General features: G+C 44.9%; 1 protein-coding gene across 2 annotated transcripts in view; it reads right to left on the reverse strand.

Moving 5' to 3' along the window:
• The window catches only part of LOC8053960 (pre-mRNA-splicing factor ATP-dependent RNA helicase DHX16), a 65,938-nt gene that overhangs the window by 21,313 nt on the left and 23,476 nt on the right, over window positions 1–21,149 (reverse strand). For both annotated transcript variants that reach the window (XM_042292595.1, XM_042292596.1), the window contains exons 12-17: window positions 18,322–18,432; window positions 12,047–12,162; window positions 8,476–8,617; window positions 3,168–3,236; window positions 2,368–2,499; window positions 184–303 (exon numbers count right to left, since the gene is read on the reverse strand). In XM_042292595.1, coding sequence (XP_042148529.1) covers window positions 184–303; window positions 2,368–2,499; window positions 3,168–3,236; window positions 8,476–8,617; window positions 12,047–12,162; window positions 18,322–18,432 — 690 coding nt within the window. The remainder of the gene's footprint in view (window positions 1–183; window positions 304–2,367; window positions 2,500–3,167; window positions 3,237–8,475; window positions 8,618–12,046; window positions 12,163–18,321; window positions 18,433–21,149) is intronic.

The raw sequence follows: 21,149 nt of genomic DNA on the forward strand, positions 1-21,149 counted from the left end.
CTGCATGCAGGATAAAAGATTTGTCAGAAATGGCATATTGAATCGAATGCTCCTGAGAAGCTGGTCCAATATTTTCAGCCACTCCAGCAGACCTGAGGACTCTACAGCTTGAAAATCAGAAGAAGCTTCAGTTAAAAAGTTGCACGAGATCAACACAAGCATAAAGAATTGGATGTTTGCTACCTTTCTGGCACCAGGAGGCGTTGGCTCAAAGATCTTGGCTTGCAATTCCGAGGGCAGATTGGAGTAGATGGGCAAGATGAGGAGCTCACGAACCTTGGACCCCAGTTTCCGTGTGCGCTCCTGAAGGTAGAAGGCACACCTTGGTCACGAGCGTGCAAGCATAAAAAAACACATAACCAAGCAGCCTGAAGAAAGAAACAACTTTAGAGAAAATGTAACTGCATTGAATTTGAACCCTGTCTTACTAAACCAGATTGATTCAGTAAACCAAAAGCTAGTCCACACATTTGTGTTGGTGCATGATTGAGTGCATAGCAGCTGCTAGTGACTGCTCATGATGAGGGAACTTACGACACAAGAACCAACATTGAGATATCACCCGTTCACTTTTCAATGCCTGATTTAGGCACTTGCATCTGAAGAAACAATGTCAGCAGAGATTGCCTGTAACTAGTCATGAGTTGCTATGGCAACCTATAGCCACACGCCCCTGGTGTAGGAACTAGATGATGCGAAGAGCTGGATCAAAGGCTGTAGCGGTTGATCAATCACATGTCGCGGAAGACATAGGCACATGTATTGCAGGCCAGTCGAAATTGTGTCATCAGCCGACAAACGTGGTGCCAGTAAGGAATCTCGGCATGGTGAAAGATTTATTCGTATAAGTGAAGTGTTCAACTATTTCCTCACTGCTTCTTTTCAAATCAATCAATTTAATCAGTGGATTTCAAACCCAACGCGTTCAGCGCCTTCTTAGACACGTGGCGCCATCTAGCATGCTACAGAGAAACTCTACTTTGAGTTTCGGTTTTTTCTTCTCTGTGAAGGGGCGATTATTTACGTGACTTTAAAGTTCCAGGATTGTGAGTGATTGCATCAAGCTTGGCGTTCTTGTCGCCCGCTGATGCTCCTCAAAAACATCACTTACTCGCAATTGTGGTGCATATGCAATCATTTTTTTCGGTGGTTCCAGCTGAACACTAATAAACACAGAAATATACAACCGCTGGATTACCAACTATATTGAAGCCTTCTTCTTCCTTCATTACTATCAGTATTTACAACCTGGATTGCAGCCCTCTTCTTCCTTATTGATAAACTGGATTAAAACCTTCTTCCTCTACTTCTATACCTATCTAAAAACGAGGAGCTGCTTTGTGTCTTTCAGAACCCGAAGCAGCAGCAGCTTCGTGTCTTTCAGGACTGCACGTGCCGGCGTCTACACCAGTAAGTGTTTTAAAGCAGAAGCCTAAAACAAATGGCATCTTGTATGTGCGTTCGTCAGTGCTTTTTTTTGGTTATTTACTTTGAATCTTTTATATGGGGAAGGCATGCACATGCAGCGGTGCGAGCGTATAGTTTTTAGTCACTGCACACGAAAAATCCACAGAATACTAGCCATAAACAGCTTCGCTGTAATAAACTTATGTCATACATTTAACAAATGCTTCTTGTGTGACATTCCTGCTTATGATCAGTAGGCCTATGTAGACGAAATCATCAAATATCTGCTTTGTTTGCCTAGCCATTCATATGGCAAATCATAATTTTATCTTGCATCGTATTCAGATGAATTTCTGATAATTCAAACTTCTCATAATGCAAACAAAATTTGTACCTTCCTGGAGTTTGAATTAATGAGTCTTTACCACACCAGGGTTTATGACATTTGTATGTTTGACCTACACATACCTCTAACGCCAGCTGCACTTGGTGCACACTGCCATATTTGATTTGCAGGTGTAGTTTATCCTAAAACACATACCGGAAGTACAATGCCTCACACTTTTCTTCACGGCACTACACATTCTGCATTGGGGCAAGCTGGTGCAAGTAAATCGAACGAGCCTAATGTTACGCACTGTAGACGAGAAATTTAGTGAGTGCAGTGCCATTGCTAGCCTGGGATTTTGAAAAGCATCACGCAGCAGTGATACCGGACCACACGCTGGCCCTAGTATGACACTCATCTAGACCAAAACAGACAGGGGTGGGGATTGAACCCAGGATCCCTGGGTTCCACAGCACAAGCTTTCGTTTCACAAGCTCCGAGCTGCGGTGAGCCAATGCTCTGAGCCGCAACACACTGAGTGCAAGAGTTGCACTCAGTGTGTTGCACGACCGCAGCAACACACTGAGTGCAACTCTCTGAACTGTAGCGCTGTCGGCAAAGGCAGTGCTGACCATGAGCAGCTCCTGGCATGACTCAATCTCCTCCTGGCCGGTGAGAAAGACCAGGATGTCCCCAAGGGGCTGGGTGATGTGGATCTGCAACACCGTGACCACGCAGGCATCCAGGTAGTCCGCCTCGGGTGCCTGTCGGGAAAGACTGCTTCGTCCAGGTCTCCGCCACGCGGTGCAGTGCCACGACAGAATGCTAGCATTGCTGTAGAGGATCTCTCTACGGAAGTCGACGCACGCATACAGAAGTCTTTGCTACACCTGCCTTGCAGAAGAGCGAGTTTGCACGTTTGCCTCGAAGCTCGTCAATTACGTGGCAATGTTAGTTGTGACCGGGAACGCCTCAAACTTTCATCGTACCCGAGGCTCGACAGGTTCGGCGGACGTTCATACTTTTGACGAAATTCAACGAGCTGATTTTTTAAGCAGTGTCATCTAAACATAAAAAAAATTTACAAACTTTTACCAGTTTATAAACATTGCACCCCCTCCTTGGCCAGGCAGCATTTGCTCGTTTTTAATATATGTGCATGCATAGAATCATCTAACTTTAGTTGCACTTTTGTGGAACTTTGCATCAAATGCTAAAAAAAGTCAAACCTGGCCACACTTGAACCTCAGCAGATTCACAACATCCTTATGTTGTAACAATGTCATGGAATATGATGCTGTTGTAACAGCATCCGTATCCAGCAGGTTCAGCTTAAAGCATAAGTGAAATAGCATTTACTACTATCAAGACCTGTAGCAATGAGCCTGCGTACCACCAACAAAACATATAGAGAGCTCGAAAACATACAAACCTTGGTGTAGTATATGTCCACAGGAAACCTCCTACCGGGAATCTTGAAAATGGGTGCGTCGTCAAAGAACTGCAAAAGCACACAAAGGGGGTGAATTCTGTAAATGCGAGTGCATGCACCAATTCTAGTTCAGAAAATTCAGTCTTTTGCATTTTCAGTAAACAGTACAGCACAGACATAGTGTTTAACTTCATAGTAGCCAGTGGGAATAGTATATTTTGAGTTCGAAGCGAATTTGAAGCGAATAGTGGTTTTGGCCGAATATTTTCGAATCGAGTATTAAATATTTTTTCTAAACCTTTCACTACTGCCCCATGCTTAAACAAAAACCCAGCTCAACTCATGAAGGTTGTCCCAAAGCTTTCAGTTGTTTATTTCTAAGCTAGATTAATTTTAGCCTAACTGCATTTATCGACATTGGCATACAAAAGTTCAAAGCCTACAATCAGTACTCGAGTAAATAACACATAACATAAAATTAAACTTATGAAATGCCCAGCTATACCTAATCGAGGGGATTTATAAATATTCTTGCTGTATACAAATACTTTTTCTCCACTCACAAATTATTAATACAGGATGTCAGGGGATTTCTGCCTAACTCATGTGTAATAGCCAGCACAATTTGGAAATTTTACCGCAATGTAGATATTGTCACGAATGAAGGTGACAAAAAGCCGAACAGTGAACTGAAAATAAAAATTTAATGGGCGAACTTGTGCCAACCAAAAATAAATAACGAAAGAGCGTCGAGGTAGCAGAAAAGCGGGCGGCGGTTCGGCGGCACACAGAGCGCTAGCGAAACTGGGACTGACTCGACAAGGTCGCGGGAGCCGCTTATCTACCCTGCGTCACTATCTCGAAAGTTCGGCAAAGAAGGTTCGAGCGTCGCGCGCTCGGGGCGCGGATGAACTGGCACTTTCGAGAATAACAAAGCAGAAGGAAAGTTACGTCTGCTGCGAGAATGACCGGGAATCTTCTAGAAGACCGTGACCGAGCGTTGCCTTCTCGCCTCTGCGGGCGGCATTATCCCCCCCCTTTAAAAGTGCATCGCCCCGATGCGAAACGAAAGGAAAACGGAAATGGCTAAAACAATTGCGGCGAAACAAAACAAACATGCAGTGTCACAATCCTAACGCGCGTAGAACGGCTTGAGTCGAACTACGTGGACGACCTCGGATCGTGGCTGGCGGCGTCCTGATGGGCAAGTTCCGTCGGGGAGCACCTCGTAGTTCAAGTCCCCAAGGCGGCGGATAACCTTGTAGGGTCCAAAGCAGCGTTTTAACAGTTTCTCACTAAGGCCGCGGTGACGAATGGGCATCCACACCCACACCCTGTCTCCGGGCTGGAACTCCCCGTCTCGGCAACGAAAGTTGTACCGGCCAGCTTTGACACGTTGCTGGTCTTTTATGCGAAGGCGGGCTAGCTGGCGTACTTCTGCTCGTTGGGTGACCAACTAAGCATCGTCGGTGCCATCATTTGTCGGTGCTGTCGTTCGTCGGTGCTGTCGTTCGTCGGTGCCGTAGTTCGTCGGTGCCGTAGTTCGTCGGTGCCGTCGTTCGTCGGTGCCGTCGTTCGTCGGTGCCGTCGTTCGTCGGTGCCGTCGTTCGTCGGTGCCGTCGTTCGTCGGTGCCGTCGTTCGTCGGTGCCGTCGTTCGTCGGTGCCGTCCTTCGTCGGTGCCGTCGTTCGTCGGTGCCGTCGTTCGTCGGTGCCGTCGTTCGTCGGTGCCGTCGTTCGTCGGTGCCGTCGTTCGTCGGTGCCGTCGTTCGTCGGTGCCGTTGTTCGTCGGTGCCGTTGTTCGTCGGTGCCGTGAGGCATCACGGCGTCGAGCATCGTCGTCACCTTTCAGCCGTGCACCAACTGAAAAGGTGTAATCCCAGTGGTTCCTTGAACCGCCGTGTTGTACGCAAACGTGATGTAGGGCACCACCTCATCCCACGTCTTGTGTTCCACGTCCACATACATCGAGATCATGTCGGCGATGGTCTTGTTTAGTCTCTCCGTCAGCCCGTCAATCTGCAGGTGGTATGCCGTGGTCCGGCGGTGGTCGAGGTCTGCGACGTCTGGGGGTCCATCGTTGACCTCGTTGGTTGCTTGATCTTGGTTGGCAGAAATCCGAGTTCCGGGTTAGCTCTTGGTTGCGGCGACTTTATCGGGTCTTGCTTGTGTCTTCGTTGGGTCTTCGTGGGCTTGGTGTTGGACTTGCACTGCGGGCCCTCGGAGGAGTACGGTGCAGGGACATGCGTTACCCCGCACCTCCACCAGAAATGTCACGAATGAAGGTGACAAAAAGCCGAACAGTGAACTGAAAATAAAAATTTAATGGGCGAACTTGTGCCAACCAAAAATAAATAACGAAAGAGCGTCGAGGTAGCAGAAAAGCGGGCGGCGGTTCGGCGGCACACAGAGCGCTAGCGAAACTGGGACTGACTCGACAAGGTCGCGGGAGCCGCTTATCTACCCTGCGTCACTATCTCGAAAGTTCGGCAAAGAAGGTTCGAGCGTCGCGCGCTCGGGGCGCGGATGAACTGGCACTTTCGAGAATAACAAAGCAGAAGGAAAGTTACGTCTGCTGCGAGAATGACCGGGAATCTTCTAGAAGACCGTGACCGAGCGTTGCCTTCTCGCCTCTGCGGGCGGCAATATCAAAATTCTCAAAGTCTCCGTTCCTTTATAAATACACGAGACAAGCGCGTGCACCATCCCGCTTTGAAAGTGTACTTTTCTCCTAAGCACGCAACTGCAATACTTGTACTTTTCAAAGTGTTGATTGTAGCGTTTTAGCCCCCTTGATTTCGCTTTTTACCATGCACCGGTGCACTGGGGAGAAGCAGCACCATCAAGAAGTGAGCTCCGCGGGTGTTGCTTCCTCGCAGTGCACCGCCGCTCGGTAAGAAGTGCGCTCGACAGGGCCAACCTGCCAAAATCAACGCCCCGAGAAATATGAATATTGCAGTTCACCTCAAAGCGAATATCAAATAGCCTATTATACAAAACTACTATATTTGAAAATTTTAATATTTGCACAACACTGCAGTTCGTAGTAAAGTTCAGGGTTCAAATTCCATAATCACATGGCACCAAGTTGCATGCAAGTGTCACATGATCCTCTCACGATACAGCATAGTGTCAACTTAAGCGAGATATAATTTCCAGAACTGAATAAAGACTTCCATAATGTGCTCAGTTGTTTTCTTGAAGTATAAAAAATTACAACATGGAGGGCTGGTGCCAATACTTCCACGAAAGAAAGGCTGCTTACAGAAATCAGGTAAGCTTACCTATACCAACAAAGGAAACAATTTTATTTTGAACAATCTTTGAATTAAGAATGATCTATTGATTTCCCATTTGGAATCTTAGGTAGCTTTGTCATGCCACAAAAATCATTCCTGAAGCAGTTACAGCATTCACCAGACCAACAATCATAACCAGGTTTCAAAACAGTTTGAAATTCACATTTCATCAACATCTTATGTTTCATTTGCTGACTTTTATTAAAAAAAAAAACAACCTCAAACGGTATCTTAAAATTTTAATATAAAAGAAATATCAGTAATGAAGTTATTGCATAAGCAACTTATGCTTATGCCATAAATTTTCACCAAAAGTGTGTGAGTATTTATTCTCCCTGTTTCCTTGTTTTATATAACAAAATTCTCCAGTTTGCACCCCCTTGTGTAATGTCCGTAAGGGCCTTCAAGGTTAAATAAATAATATTAATGATGATGCAACTTGTCAAAGCTGTTTGCTTTTTCAAAACACAGTATACATTGTGCTCTGATAAATGCCCACGTACAGTAGACTCAATATTTCAAACTCCAGGAAGCCATAAATTTTGTTTGAATCATCATAAGTTTGAATAATCAGAAATTCATCTAAATATGATGCAAGATAAAATTATGATTTACCATACGAATGGCTACACATACAAAGCAGATATTTGATGATTTCCTCTATGTAAGCCTACTGACCATAAGCAGGTATGCCACACATGAAACATTTGTGAAATTTATGGCATAAGTTTATTTATCCCTCAAAAATGTTGTTTATCATGGACTGTTTAGACAGTATATGACAACTCGAAACAAAATTAAGTTTGTTCATCGAGCCAAGAAGTTGTCTAATGTGAGCTATTAAGCAGGGGATGCATGAGCCATAAAACCGGGCACTGTGTGGCAGTTTTCATAGCAACTTGCGTGGACAATGGGATGTGGACCTATGCCATGCCGCCATGTCGCAGTGTCCGTGCAAGTTGCTGTGGAAATTTCCACATGGTGCCCGTTTTCATAGCTCATGTGTGCCCTGCTTGAGTCCCGTTGAGTTGGCTTCTTACAGAGCACTGGTGTACTGCAGAGAAGCAAAACCCGCGGAAGCAAGCTTCGCGGCTGTTGCCTCTCTGCAGTGCATCGTTGCTCAGAAAGAACCAAACTCAAAGGGGCCGCGAAAACAAAAAGCATCTATTACACGAAAACGCCGTTCGAATTAAGCGGCTTATGAATACATTAAAAACACAGCAAGTCAACCAAAATTTTGAAATTTGTTTGAATTAACCAGAAGTATGAAATATCTGAGTTTGAATTATTGTGAGCCTACTGTAATAAATCAAATTATTTTGTTCACTCGAATAAAGGGCTCTCAGTATGAATATTCAATGAGGAGAATGTTTAACAACCTATATGATATAGTTTATGTTGGAAACATCCTTACCCCTTTTTAGGTCAAAGACAAACATTTTATTGAGGTGACCTGGCATAAATTTACAATTTTAAATGGGTATAACTGAAACCAAGGCAGGCGTCACTAGGGACAAAAACTTGACCTCTTTTGCTGTGTTCTTACATTAAACCTATCCCAGACTCAGGCTAATTTAACAAGGCCACAAGGCACTGCTCAAGTCTTTGACATCCCAGAGAACTTATGGTTCATAAAAAAATGAACAAAGGCCACTTTAACACCGCTGCTTGAAATGTAGAATAAATGTTTAGCCACCGATTCTCTAGGTGAATGCCAAAAGAACGAAGAAGTGAGAGATCTGTTCAAATGTTTCGAGTGGTCTTGCAAACCAGCTTGCCTCCTCCAAGATGTAACATTGTACAGCCAAAGGCCCTCGTTAAATCTCCAACTTTGTTGTCCATGTAGCAAGTATGCTTTCTAGCACTGGTGACATAAGCAAGCTCAACAGGCTTGCAAAGACGGTGCAACCAGAAGTCGCTTGGGACGCAAGCGGCAGTTCCTATACACATCCAACTTTGATGTTGAAATATGGTGTTCTTACAGACCGCTTGAAGACCAAAGCCCCCTCACCTCCGAGAACTTCTCAGCATCCAGAGTGGCAGAGGAGATGAGCAGCTTGAGATCTGGCCGAAACCTCGCAATGTCTTTGACCAGGCCAAACAGAATGTCCGTATGCAGTGTCCTCTCGTGGGCCTCGTCTACTATGATGACACTATGAGGGAAAAGACCAACATTGAAAACAGAAACATACAACATAAAAACACTGCAGACTACTAACTTAGTAACACAATCCAGTCGTATAGCAACAGACGTAGCGGATTTGGCAGCACATGCGACTGCAATGCAGAAGTACTGGGTTAAAGCCCCATCAGACTTGCTTTTTTTTCACTCTACTGCTGGAAAGTTTCAGACCATTCTTGATGGTTATAGCACTTTCTGGTTTCGAATGTTCCTGAACACAAGGCCTGTATAAGAGCAGCCATAGCACGCTACACAGAACCAGTCTTTCGCCGGCACTGAATCCTACTGTTCTGCCGACATTGATGCCCGCAATGTAAGTTTACTGTACTTTATTTCTGACACAAGTACGCCACATTAAGCCTTTAGTTTTCCAGTTTTTCCTGCATTGTCACCTGTCATTTAGAACAATAGAGTCCTTATCAGTATCTGTCTTAAATCTTGGTTGGCCATGCAAAAAAACTGACTGAAAAAGTGTGACCTGTTTTCAAGTATAAATTTCTGGGTAAGTGGGACTTTGAAGAACATTTTTATTCTTCACTTCAGCTTAAGTCCCGATGCTACGAGCTAATGGGGCCCATTCAAGCAGCGTCAAAAGTGGAAGTCACTAAGCCTTTTCTGTTTATGATTGGTTCAGCGATGACAGAACATGTACAGAAACATGACAAATGCCGTGACGGTGCGCTTCTGACGCTGTCGGATTGGTTCCATCAGCTCGTTGCGTCGGCTGTGTCTGAACTTAAGGTGAAACGAAGTATAGCATATTTTGTTTGTAAATGCTTTGAACAAGCATTTACAAACAGAGTTATGGTCAATTCCACTGGTCGTTTTGAAACGCACTGGGATCGACTTTTCTGGAGCACGCAATTTGACTGGGCGATCAAGATCGAGACGGACGTGTTCCAGTCGTTGTTTTAAATCAGCTCCCTTTCCAGATCTCAATCTGAATCCAAAAAAAGTCGCTCCACTGATTTCGGCGGATCCGTGACCTCCTTTCTCGCCATGCATCTCGCCTCGGAAGTATTCGTAATGGCCACTCGTGAAGTGCCGCCCACTTTACTGCTGCTGCTGCTTGGTGACGGCTTGTTGTCAGGTTGCTTGAGCAGCTCCTCCAGCAGCAGCGGCTCAAGAGGCAGCGACGATGAGGACTACTTGTATGTCCCGCGTGAATTTGACTGCTTTTTCGGACCTCTGCAGAACGAGCCGAAAATCGAGACATATTTGGACACCATTTATGAGTATTCTGATGAAGAGGCAAATGGGCTACGCTGATGCACATCGCTTATCGACGCGCATCTTTCACATCATGATTAACTTGGCTCGTGCGCTGAGCAGTGTTGTTAGCGCCACGATTGCTAAGACATGTGCTTCAACGTCTGGGACCACAGGAAGGGAATTCCCAAAAAGGTGAATGACGGGAAGACATCCGCCGATCCCAGAGGACTGGTTATATTCCACTAGGGATACAAAGGCGGAGCGACTCCATTCGTATTGCATCCTCCATCTCGGACCGGGTCCACTCATCCTGGTGCACTCTAAACGACCAGTGGAATGCACCATTAGACCTGAGGCTGAAAGCTGTAGTCAGCTTAATCTACTCCACTTCTGCAAGAATCAATGCCACACACTTGTTAGAATGTACACTTTCTCTGACTGGATGTCAGATGACAAAAAAGCTTCACCCTTAAGGTGGAACGCGATAGCATAATCGACCCCATTCACTTGTCATGCTCTTACTGCCAGTGAGCAGGAAGTGCGGCGGACGTAGCCTAGTCAGTAGCATACCTGGATCGTAACCGAAGCGTCAGAAGTTTGAATCCCCCTAAAATCCTTAAAAATTTTCTTTAAAGAGGCACTGACACATCAAAATCATATTTATTTTTATTGTTTGAAAGGATTGAAAATGATGCCTGGACATTACCCTCAAAATTCAAAACTGAGGGATTTAGTATTTTTGAAGTAAAAAAAAAAAGATTTCCAAATGCCAAGTTTGAAGTTCCCGTGCGATCCGCGCCAGTGGAGTGACGTCAAAATTTGAGGGCTCCTGAGAGCCGAGTTTCTTTCACGCCTCCGCTCCGAAAGCGAGGAGGTGAGAGCGGGAGAAGGGCGCCGGCGTCGCGGAAACCACCGTACCAGGAAACCGATTTCCTCCGTGAGTGCCGTGCTGCCTATCGCTTCGAGCAAATGACGGTGCCCCGGCAGAGGCACAACCGAAACTACGATACAGACACCAAACCCAGTTGTTTTGACTGTTTGAAGATTTCCTTTTCGAAGTCTGAGAAGTTTATGGGTAAATAAAATACTTTGTCCGATCCCCCGATTCACCGATCACCCTCTGCTACATGCGTCGAGCGCCGCCATGTTTTTCGAGGGAGGATAAAAATCCAGAAGGCGACATTGGAACACACTCCGATTTTTGGTATTTCAAAAAGGGCTCTAGTGCATTTGCAACTGCATTAAAAAACGTTTTACGATTGCCGTTATTAAATGTTATAGAAATCTCACCTACAAAGCTTCTAAATTTCATGATTCTTGACGTCACGAATCAAAAGAAGCGAGGAGGTGAAAAGCGGGAGGAAAACGCCAAAAATAAAAAGGCGCATGCGCACGTGGGAAAATTTTTGTTTTGTTTTGTGATCCGTTTTTTTTTTCTTGTGTCTATGACTATTATGTGCATCGTTTTAGACAATAAAAAAAATCTGACCTTTGGGGTGTCAGTGCCCCTTTAAGGCAAATAAATGCATTACTTTATAAAGTTAAATCATTTGAGACATGGGGCAACCTTTAATTCACATTACATATCATGTTTTCTATCACTTTATTTTACGCGTGATGTCACGTGAGCGTGAGCGTTGTGGGATGTTTGAAATTCCCACACGAGGTTATGGGGCTGTGACGTCATGACCCTATCGACCAAACAGGATTTTCCCTTCACGACAACACCGACGCCAAAGCCAGTTTTTCTACAACACAAACTCCTCACACTGTCACGTTAAGAATGCCGGTTCCTCGTCTGTGCCGAACAAAAAATGAGGTCACGGTCGAGGTGCTGCACACACTCTGCTGCACACAAACTAGACACAATCATTCACCACCACTCAACATTTGACAAAAGTGTAGGGATCACCCCGTCACATGATGCCACAACTTTCCTGCCGGATTTCACCGGGACATTCTTTGTCTAATATGAGGTGGGAAAATTTCTGCACTAAAATTAATGGACAAAAACTTTCCGTGATGTCACGGTGTCACATGAAACTGTGATTGTCCGCCAAATTTAGAGCGAAACCTTGCCAATAATGGCCGTGGCTGTAAAACGTGTTCGTTTAGTGTTTGCGCGGCTTTGGACACCCCACTGGGCAGTGGCCATGTCTTCCCACGGAATATGACCGCGTTCCCTTACCTGTAGCTTGCCAGGTCCGGTTCTGAAAGAAACTCCCTCAGCAGCATTCCGTCCGTCATGTACTTGAGCACCGTCCTCTCCGAGGTGCAGTCCTCAAATCGTATACTGTAGCCCACCTGAAGACAAAACACGGCGACGGGTAAAGACTCCGGGCATATCGATTAGTGTTGCGCAAATACTCGAAATTTCAAATAGTAGTTTTGAATAATAAACTATTCGATATTCGCTTCAAGATGAGGTACTATATTAATATTTTTTTAAGCGTTGATCGCAGTGGGTTGGCCCCGTTTAGCACACTTCTTAACGTGTTGGGTGGACTGCAGAGAAGCAACCCCCTGGAAGCTAGCTCCACAGGTGCTGCTTTTCTGCAGTGCACCGGTGCTTGGTAAGAAGCACACCGAACGGGGTAACCAGCCGTGACCAACAGTTGGAAAAGTATGAATATCGCAATTGTGTGCTCGGGAGGAAAGCACACTTTCACACTTTCAAATCGTAATAATGCACGTGCGCGCCTGGTGTATTGAAAAAGAAACAAAAATGTAGAGCACTTCTACTTCAAGTGAAGATGGATGACCAGCGAAGCTGTTATCTTTACGACATCTAGGACGATACCTAGAGGATGACGTATAGGACGACGTGAAAGACGACTTCTTGGACGACCTCAAGGACGTTGCCTAAAGGACGACCTCAAGGACGACTTTAAGGATGACCTCAAGGACAACGTCTAGGACGACCTCAAGGACGACGTCTACAACAACTTCAAGGACGACTTCTAGGATGACCTCGAGGACAACGTCTAGGACGACCTCAAGAACAACTTCTAGAACGACCTCGAGGACGACGTCTAGGATGACCTCAAGGATGGCTTCCATAATGACCTTGAGGACAACCTCTCGGACGACCTCAAGCACAATGCCTAGGATGACTTCAAGGACAACTTGTAAAACGACTTCGAGGACGACACCTAGAGGACGTCGTCCTCTAGGCGTCGTCCTTGAGGCAACTTGTAGGAAAACTCCTAGAGAAATTCAGCCTTTCTACTCTGGTAAAAACCAGAGTGGAAAGGCTAGAAAGGTTGCCGCCGTCACTCGTAGATGGTGGTAGCTGTCCAGAGTTTTTTGTGTTGACATTTGTTTGCCCGCAGACACGATACTTGGGAAACTAGCCCTTGACAGCTCCGATGTAAAATTTTGTAAATGTTAATATCTACAGTCCAGTAAAATTTTCAAAATTAAACCGTGACCGTTATGCAAGAGTAGTATATGTTAGGCAGAGAAGCCCTGACAACCTGCATTAAATATTTGTGATACTTTTTTTTTCAAATTCAAAATTGAAAGATATTTGTAAATAGCAAAATTTGTAAATCCACTCAATTAGGCATAGCTGGGCATCTCTTAGGTTTAATATTATGTCCAATCCGTTGTTTACTTGCCATCCCTAAGGCATCAAGCTTCCTAAGGTCACTGTTCACAAATACAGCTATACCACAATTAGTTTATAAATGGACAAAGGGAAGCTTGGGAACAACATTCATGAGTTTAGCTGGGTTTTTGTTTAAGCATGGTACAACAAGAGTGAAAGGCTTGGAGAAACTATCTGATATTCGATTTGGAAATATTCTGTCAAAACCATTATTCGCTTTGAACCTAAGATACACTATTTGCCCATGGCTAATATCAATTATGGACAGGCAGTTTCTTTCGTGTCTTGAAGTAAGAAACTTGTCACTGTGCCAAGGCTTCTACAGTAAAGAGGCTCAAGTGACAAGCTGCTGCAGTAGATTGCTAAGGACACTATGATACTCGTGCACACAACTAATATTTAGTTAAAACAAACAAAAGTAAGATAGATATGTGAACGAATGAGAGATCAGTTCCATCTGCTGGAATACTAAGGCCAGAGATGAACTGAGCAAACTACAGTGGAACCTCCCTATAGCAAAGTGTGATACTGCAAGGACGTACATGGGCTAACAAAATAACAGTGAGTGTACAGGGAGTTCGTGATAATCAATCATAATGTAACATTTAAGACTGGTGCGGAAACATGAAAACTTCTAAGTCGAAGAAAATGGCAGCAGTAGGAGATCATCTCAAATGCAGCTAAAATCATTTATTTTTCTGGCTCCTCATATTATACACCCGACAGTGATGCCACCGACCTCTTTGCGGGTACGCCCTACGTGGACAAGACAACCGAATGACCTCTTAAAGGTATTTTTTTATGGCAGCTGATTTGCCTCCAAATTGGCTCAACGTACCGATATATACGACTGTACCGTTTCTCCAAGTATCGTGTGAAAAGAAATGAAATTCGCAAAGTTACTGAATTTCATAACTTCATTCTCATCGTGTTTCTCAAACTGAGAGCCCCTACTGGCGACACTGAAATGCGACGACAGAAATGATGCAAAGTGGGCAGTAAACCACATTCCCAAATGATTACAAGATGCTTGATCATGGGAAAAGAATTTTTGGAAGCTCATTCACCGAGAAGCATAAAAAAAATGCTTGCCATACTCTGTTTAAGATTACCTGTGCAACCTGAAAGTCTGTACCATTTGTGACGTCACACCACTGGAGGGAGCACGGAAATTTGAATGTTGGTTTCGGCATCATCTTCATTTACGGTTTTCTCAATGACTATCTTGAATTTTGAGACAGTAAATAGCATACCATGAAGTCTAAGGTCCAGGTAATCAGAAAATGCAATTTGTATAGCTAGCTCAAAAAACGACCAGAGTATACCTTTAATGTATAGACCTTGATACCGGTAGACCCATTCACCTAAAATGTACAACCCTTTCTCATAATGGCTATGACCTTGAAACACTTTTTTTCACAATAACAAAACCCTCTAAAAAATGCTAACATTTGAAGGACAGACAACATAACACGAACACACCACTACGTGACCTATAAACTATAACATCTGCCACAAAGGCAAACCTTGTACACTAAAAAAAAAAATGCAATTGCCTCCCCCCTCCTCCCCTTAAAAAAAGAAAAGTGCAAATTAGTTTGAGAACAGACTACAAACCAAAAACAATGGGTCAGAGAGACATTAAAGTGGCCTCTAAACTACAAAATAAAAAAACACACACAAGAAAATATTCAATCTTTAGGTTCCAAGGAACTTTTTAGATTTGCTGCCAAGCTGTTTTGATGCCTGGAAAATGCAATTCCCTTTGGATTTTATTCTTATTGTTTCTCTCATGACCCTTTTTATATTAAAATTTGTTGTTGGCCTAGTTGGTTCATGATGCAGTCTAGAACTTTTTGTGTGGAACAAGGGACAATCACAAGGGAGTAGACATGGACAAGCGCACCTAGCAACTCGTCGGTTCAACGCCAGCAACTCACGCTGGCGTTGAACCGAAGTGGGAGTGTTCTTGATCCACCATGGCTGGCGGAGTTCAAGCAGCGTTCATGTAAACGCCTGGCTGGCCGGGTAATTGAGATGTGGTGGAGAAGTCTTAAACAGTATCCTGAAGACAGTCGTGGGGAAGGACAAGACTGCCACTGGTGCGGGTCTGCTAGTTTTGGAAGAATACATGCAAATACCGGAGAATGTGTCAAGAGTCCTACAGAAAGGACCAAAATATTTTCTTGAACCCAGCATGCCTGCGCATGAGTTGCTGGCGTTGAACCGATGAGTTGCTAGGTATGCTTGCCCGTGTCTAGTCCCTTTTCATTGTCCCTTTTGTCGTGCAAAAACTTCTAGACTGCATCATGAACCAACTAGGCCAACAACAAGTTTTACATTACTACATTTCTTCTACCTTTCTTCAATGTTCTTTATTCCATGTCTCAGGTGAATTCCTTGGCGAGCTACATTGTTTCTTCTATCTGTCGGGCAAGAGTCATCACCTTTTACCTAAGGAAAGGTCTTATACCCCCCCCAGATTACGGCACTGTTTGGACAACTAAGACCGTCCCTGAGACACGCAAAACGGATTTGTAGGGTGCTGAGAAGCGAGTTGTGGCAGCAGGTTAGACTTTTTTATGACTGTCTTCGCGTTCTGTGCCACGTTCTTGATCCACCATGGCTGGCGGAGTTCAAGCTGCATTCATGTAAATGCCTGGCTGGCCGGGTAATTGAGATGTGCTGGATAACAGTCTTAAACAGTATCCTGAAGACAGTCGTGGGGAAGGACAAGGGTGCCACTGGTGCGGATCTGCTGGTTTTGGGAGAATACATGCAAATACCGGAGAAGAAGTAAAGAGTCCTACAGAAAGGACCGAAATATTGTCTTGAACCCCTTTCATATATTTTGATTCTCAGGGTATAACTCTCTGACCAAAAAGCGCTGTAACTCTTGCATTCTTTCATATGTCTTGCTAATCCTGAGTTTGTCACATTCATCTATACATTCCTTTTATGCCCCAAGGGTCTATTGTTGACACTTCTCGAGGTTTGTCCCACGTTCCTAAAGACACATGCAAGCGGAATCTCATAAACTACACCTACTTTACAGGGATCCGGCCTCTCCCGATGGACTTTTTGCCACATTTCCTTGCTGGACCAAAAAGGTGTCAGGTAATTCAGTTTGAAACCTGCACTGCACACCACATCAATTCCCAACTTCTTGGCAGAGGCTGACATTGTGCGAAATCTGATGGAAATATGGGATCGCTGCTACCTTTCTCCTTGGTTCTTTGTCATCTTTACTTCTAACCTTGTACTATTGCAGTTCTAGTTGTTTTGTTATGAAATCTATTTATGACAAAAAGAGAAGAGAGGTAAGGGGACCGTCCAAGACCTCTCTTCATCTTCCAGTTACCTATGTTCCGCAATTCTTAAAGCACGAGTTCCACTCAAAACCCCCCTCGCGCCTCACTGCTTTTTTGCCATAAGCCTGCCGAATCATTTCGGTGATCTTTGTTTCAAATCTGCCGAGTTTGATAAAGAATTGATGTTCGCTCTCGCTCTGGTTTGCAGTCAATGCTGAAATCGCAATTGTTCTCGCGTGCATGGTCATGAAAAATTGTCTAGCGAAGCTCCAAATGTTCACAGAATGGCGCCCTTTCACATAATGACACATAAAGATTGCTGCCTTCGACAGCTGAGCGAGCATTCCCATGCTGCCGTCTCTTTTTACGCTAGAAAACTAGTCCCAAAATTTTTGGACTGCACCTTGCATACTTTCAGAGGCTGTATTGGTCCAATCAAGAAAAAGTCCAAAGTTTAAGGAGTGCTGTAGCTATTAGTATATAGAAAAATTCTAAACATGCATATGACTCATATGCATAATTTGGTAAAGTCCCGAAAGAACACCGACCCAAAATGAACAGATAAATGGTGAAAAACAGGAGGTAGGCAATGTTTGGGCATGAGACAGTGAGACTTTATCAAAAATTGGTGATAAAGGGGGGCAGGGCTGCCATTACAAACTACAGTCTAAGCTCGTTACAACAGACCTGGTTACAACAGACATTTGGATATAACATACCGATTTGTGAAGTTCGGTTGGTTTTCCTCTACATACCGTTGACTCGATTTCATATCTGCATACAACATACTCCTTTTACAACAGACCGAAATCTTGGTCAAAATCAAGGTCTGGTATAACGAGCTTAGACTGTATGTGAAACGGGAACTGATACCACAGATCGTGGACACAGTAAATTAGCGTTCCATGGTGTGATAAGTATGTGGGAATTTTCTACGAACTCCCCTGTCACGGGAACGGATACTGCAGAACGCAGACACAGGACACATTCGCGCCTAACATTGCGATAAACACACGAGAACCCGCTACAAACTCTGGTATCACAGAAACCAAAATGGCAAGCGCAGATCGCGGACAAAAGCGCAGGAGCCCGCTACGAACTCGCATGTCATGGGAAGAAGTACCGCAGATCAAGAGATCCACGTTTCACGGTGCGATAAACACAGGAAACCACTACAAACTCGCACATCACGGAAACCAATATCTTGCGCGCAAATCGCGGGCCAAAAGAAATTTAAAAAAAAATCCAGGAGCGAGTTACGAATTTGCATGTTACAGGAACGGATACCGCAGATTACGGACGAAGCAGATTCGCATATCACAGTGCAATAAACACAAGGAAACCCGCGGCGAACGTGCTTGTCACACATACCGATACCGCAGGTCGCGCAATTGATGCGATTCCAAACAAACATAGTGCGATCAAGATCTGGCGGGCAATGTTTCGGAATTTTTATGTTATGGATCTTCAGCCCCAAAACCGGGATAAGCAATCTCTCGGGGGGTGGTGTTTACACAAGACTTTAAGACACCACCAGCGTACCTCGTTGCCCAGTTTTACTGACAGTTCTTCGGAGACACGGGCAGCAACGCTCATGGCTGCCACTCGCCTCGGCTGGGTGCATCCAATCTTCATCTTGTTTGCCGTGTAGCCCTGAATAAAAACAAAGAGAATTTGGGGGAACACAAATAACCAAATTTAACGCTCCCAGGCAGAAACGACTCTGCATACAAAACCCTCGAGGAAGAAAGAGTCTCTCTAACCAACTTTGAAGATTTGTAAAATTAGGTCGTTGTGAAAGCAGTTGGTTGTCAGAGCAGCTATCACTCTAAGTGGGCTTGGTTAAAACCAAAAAGTTAAGGGCACATTAAAACATATTAAAAATATTTAAATATTTTTATATGTAAATAAAGTGCCAAAAATTTACATTGGTTGCATCCTTGGGCAACAGGAAAAAATAACGAGAAAGTTAAACCCATGCTGTCTACATTTCTCATTTTCACTTTTTTATTGTTCAGGTTGATCTTCCTTTTCCTCCTTTATGCCATATTCCTCCAATTTCTGCCTGCCTGCTGGCTGTTCAGCTTTTGTGCAAGAAGGAAACAGAAGGTTGTACAGGGAGGAGCCCTCAGTAAAGGGACATGCAGACTACTCAACTTTTAAAGGCTGTAGGATGGAATACCTGGGCCTTTGACAAAATGCGGCCTCTCTTTGGCTGCTTGCCAGCGTTTCTCGTCTCTACCATTGTCCCCCGCTTCCATGTGGTGAGCAGCGACACACCAGAGCCTGTTTGCCAGGACTGAGCGCCCACAGCAGTCATTCTCAATCCAAGCTGTCCAGCTCTGGCAGCTCGCTGCCAAACGAATTGACAGCTATTGCTCTTGTAGGTGACATAGCTGCAAAAGAGCTCTGCAAGGACTCTATGCGTTTCCTTCTCCCTTCTTAAACTGAACCCCTGCTTCCACCTACCTTCTTTCTTTTTTTCTCATATACATGTACACGGCATGACACTGTTAGCTTGAACGAGCGATTGCCGGTTTTTTAGTTTTTTCTCTCAGAATCAAAAGGCTACGATGAACAACGCTGGTGTGCTGAAAAGTTCTCGTTTGGGGCTCTAACCTAAGCATAGTCTCATGCTCGACAATATTCTTTTAAAGCAAAATGCGAAAAAGCGCCGATGACATGTTCGCAATAACGCAACTTATATATGTGCCTATCAGCCATTTGCAAGGCATAACAAGTCTATGGGTACGGGCCCGCAGCCATTTGTAGTGGCCTGACTCTCCAGAGTTAAAAGAGGAAAATAAACTCAGACAAGAAGAAAAACAGAAGAAAAAAATAAAACTTCTGCCAGGTAAAAAAGCTTGCCGTGAATCGGCCCGTAATTAAATGTACGGTAAAATCACAAGAGATGCCCCACCCCCGAAAGGTAACCCACCCCTATTTTCGGTTTGATTTCCTATTTTCCTTTAAACACCAAAAGATAGCCCACCCCTAGTAATCGTAGTGCTCGGATCAGTAATGACCTCAACATAAATGTTGAGGTCATCACTGATCCGGTCAGTTTAGCTTGACCGGGATTTAAGCGAACATTGCTGACTGGGAAGTACAGTGTAGACCGCATATAACGTATGTCGCGGGAGTCGCGAAAATCCGCACTATAAGCGGTACCGCACTATAACCAAAACATCAATTTTTCTGGCCAAAATACATGCCATGAGACAACTTACACTTGTGAAAAGAATTTATTTTATGTTAGATGAAAAATAAAGCTTAGTTTGAGGAAAGTCTTTATTTCACCTGACTAGTACAGTTCTATCTCGAGTGTGTTACACATTTTGACAGAAATGAGCAGCTTTTGCCTGGCGCAGCCTTTTAACGGCGTCGCGGGTTGCGGACGGACGTTGAGAGCGTTCAGGATTGCTAACCCTAATCACTTTTTTCCGGAGATGAAAACGCGTGAAAATTCGCATCCTTCACACGGTACGCGCCAGTAATACCTTGAACTTGAGCGCACGCATGAAATGCGCCAAATAAGAAATCCGGGCGATGTTCGAGGACACAAATGCTTAGAAATCACCACTGTAGTCGAAGTAAGCAAACACGACGACACGGGCGTTTCTGCCGTCTTGAGAGCGCCGCCACGACATCGCCGCACGAGTAGGTGGATCTTCCCTTCTAGTACATGCTGGGTTATCATAGCGACACACAACGAAAATTCACAGTCAAGGATAGCGCTTTTACGCGGAACGATGAGATGAACGCCGTCTACGACGACGATCACAACCGACGCCGTGTTTGCGGATAGAAGCAGCCGGCCCGCCGGCCCGCGACCGGCATGCGCGCGCAACACTTCTCCTCGACCTGCGATTGGTCTGTCGCTGCGGTTGTTTGTTTCCAACGCAGCGGAAGGACGCACGCACGTGAACGACACGTGCGTGCGTCCCTCCGTCGCTATGGCAACTGAAGCCTTTCGCTTCTTCCCGCTTCTTCGAGCAACTCGGCTCTGGCGCAACTGCCACGCGAGTGCCGCTTGCTGCTCGCGCCGTCAGCGCCGTTATCTAGTGTCGCACAGGGAAGCGCGCTCGCTGCTCCGGTCGTCGGCGCGGCCGGCGGGCTGTGCCAGAAACCGCACTATAACCGGTATTTCCCTTCGCGCGCCTGCATTTTAAGCGGTATGTAATTACATGGAGTTCTATGGGAGACGAACCGGTGGTTTAAAAAAACCGCGTTATACCCGGTCCTGCACTATAAGCGGTTACGTTGTAAGTGGTCTATACTGTACAGTCATCTTTGCTTAATTGCCCATCGCCGTGATAACAAGTTTGACAGAGACACATTACCTAAAGATAGCATTTTTTCATTGATTG

Source organism: Ixodes scapularis, unplaced genomic scaffold (assembly GCF_016920785.2).
Source record: "Ixodes scapularis isolate PalLabHiFi unplaced genomic scaffold, ASM1692078v2 PGA_scaffold3__209_contigs__length_174095766, whole genome shotgun sequence".
NCBI classification, from domain to species: Eukaryota; Metazoa; Arthropoda; class Arachnida; order Ixodida; family Ixodidae; genus Ixodes; species Ixodes scapularis.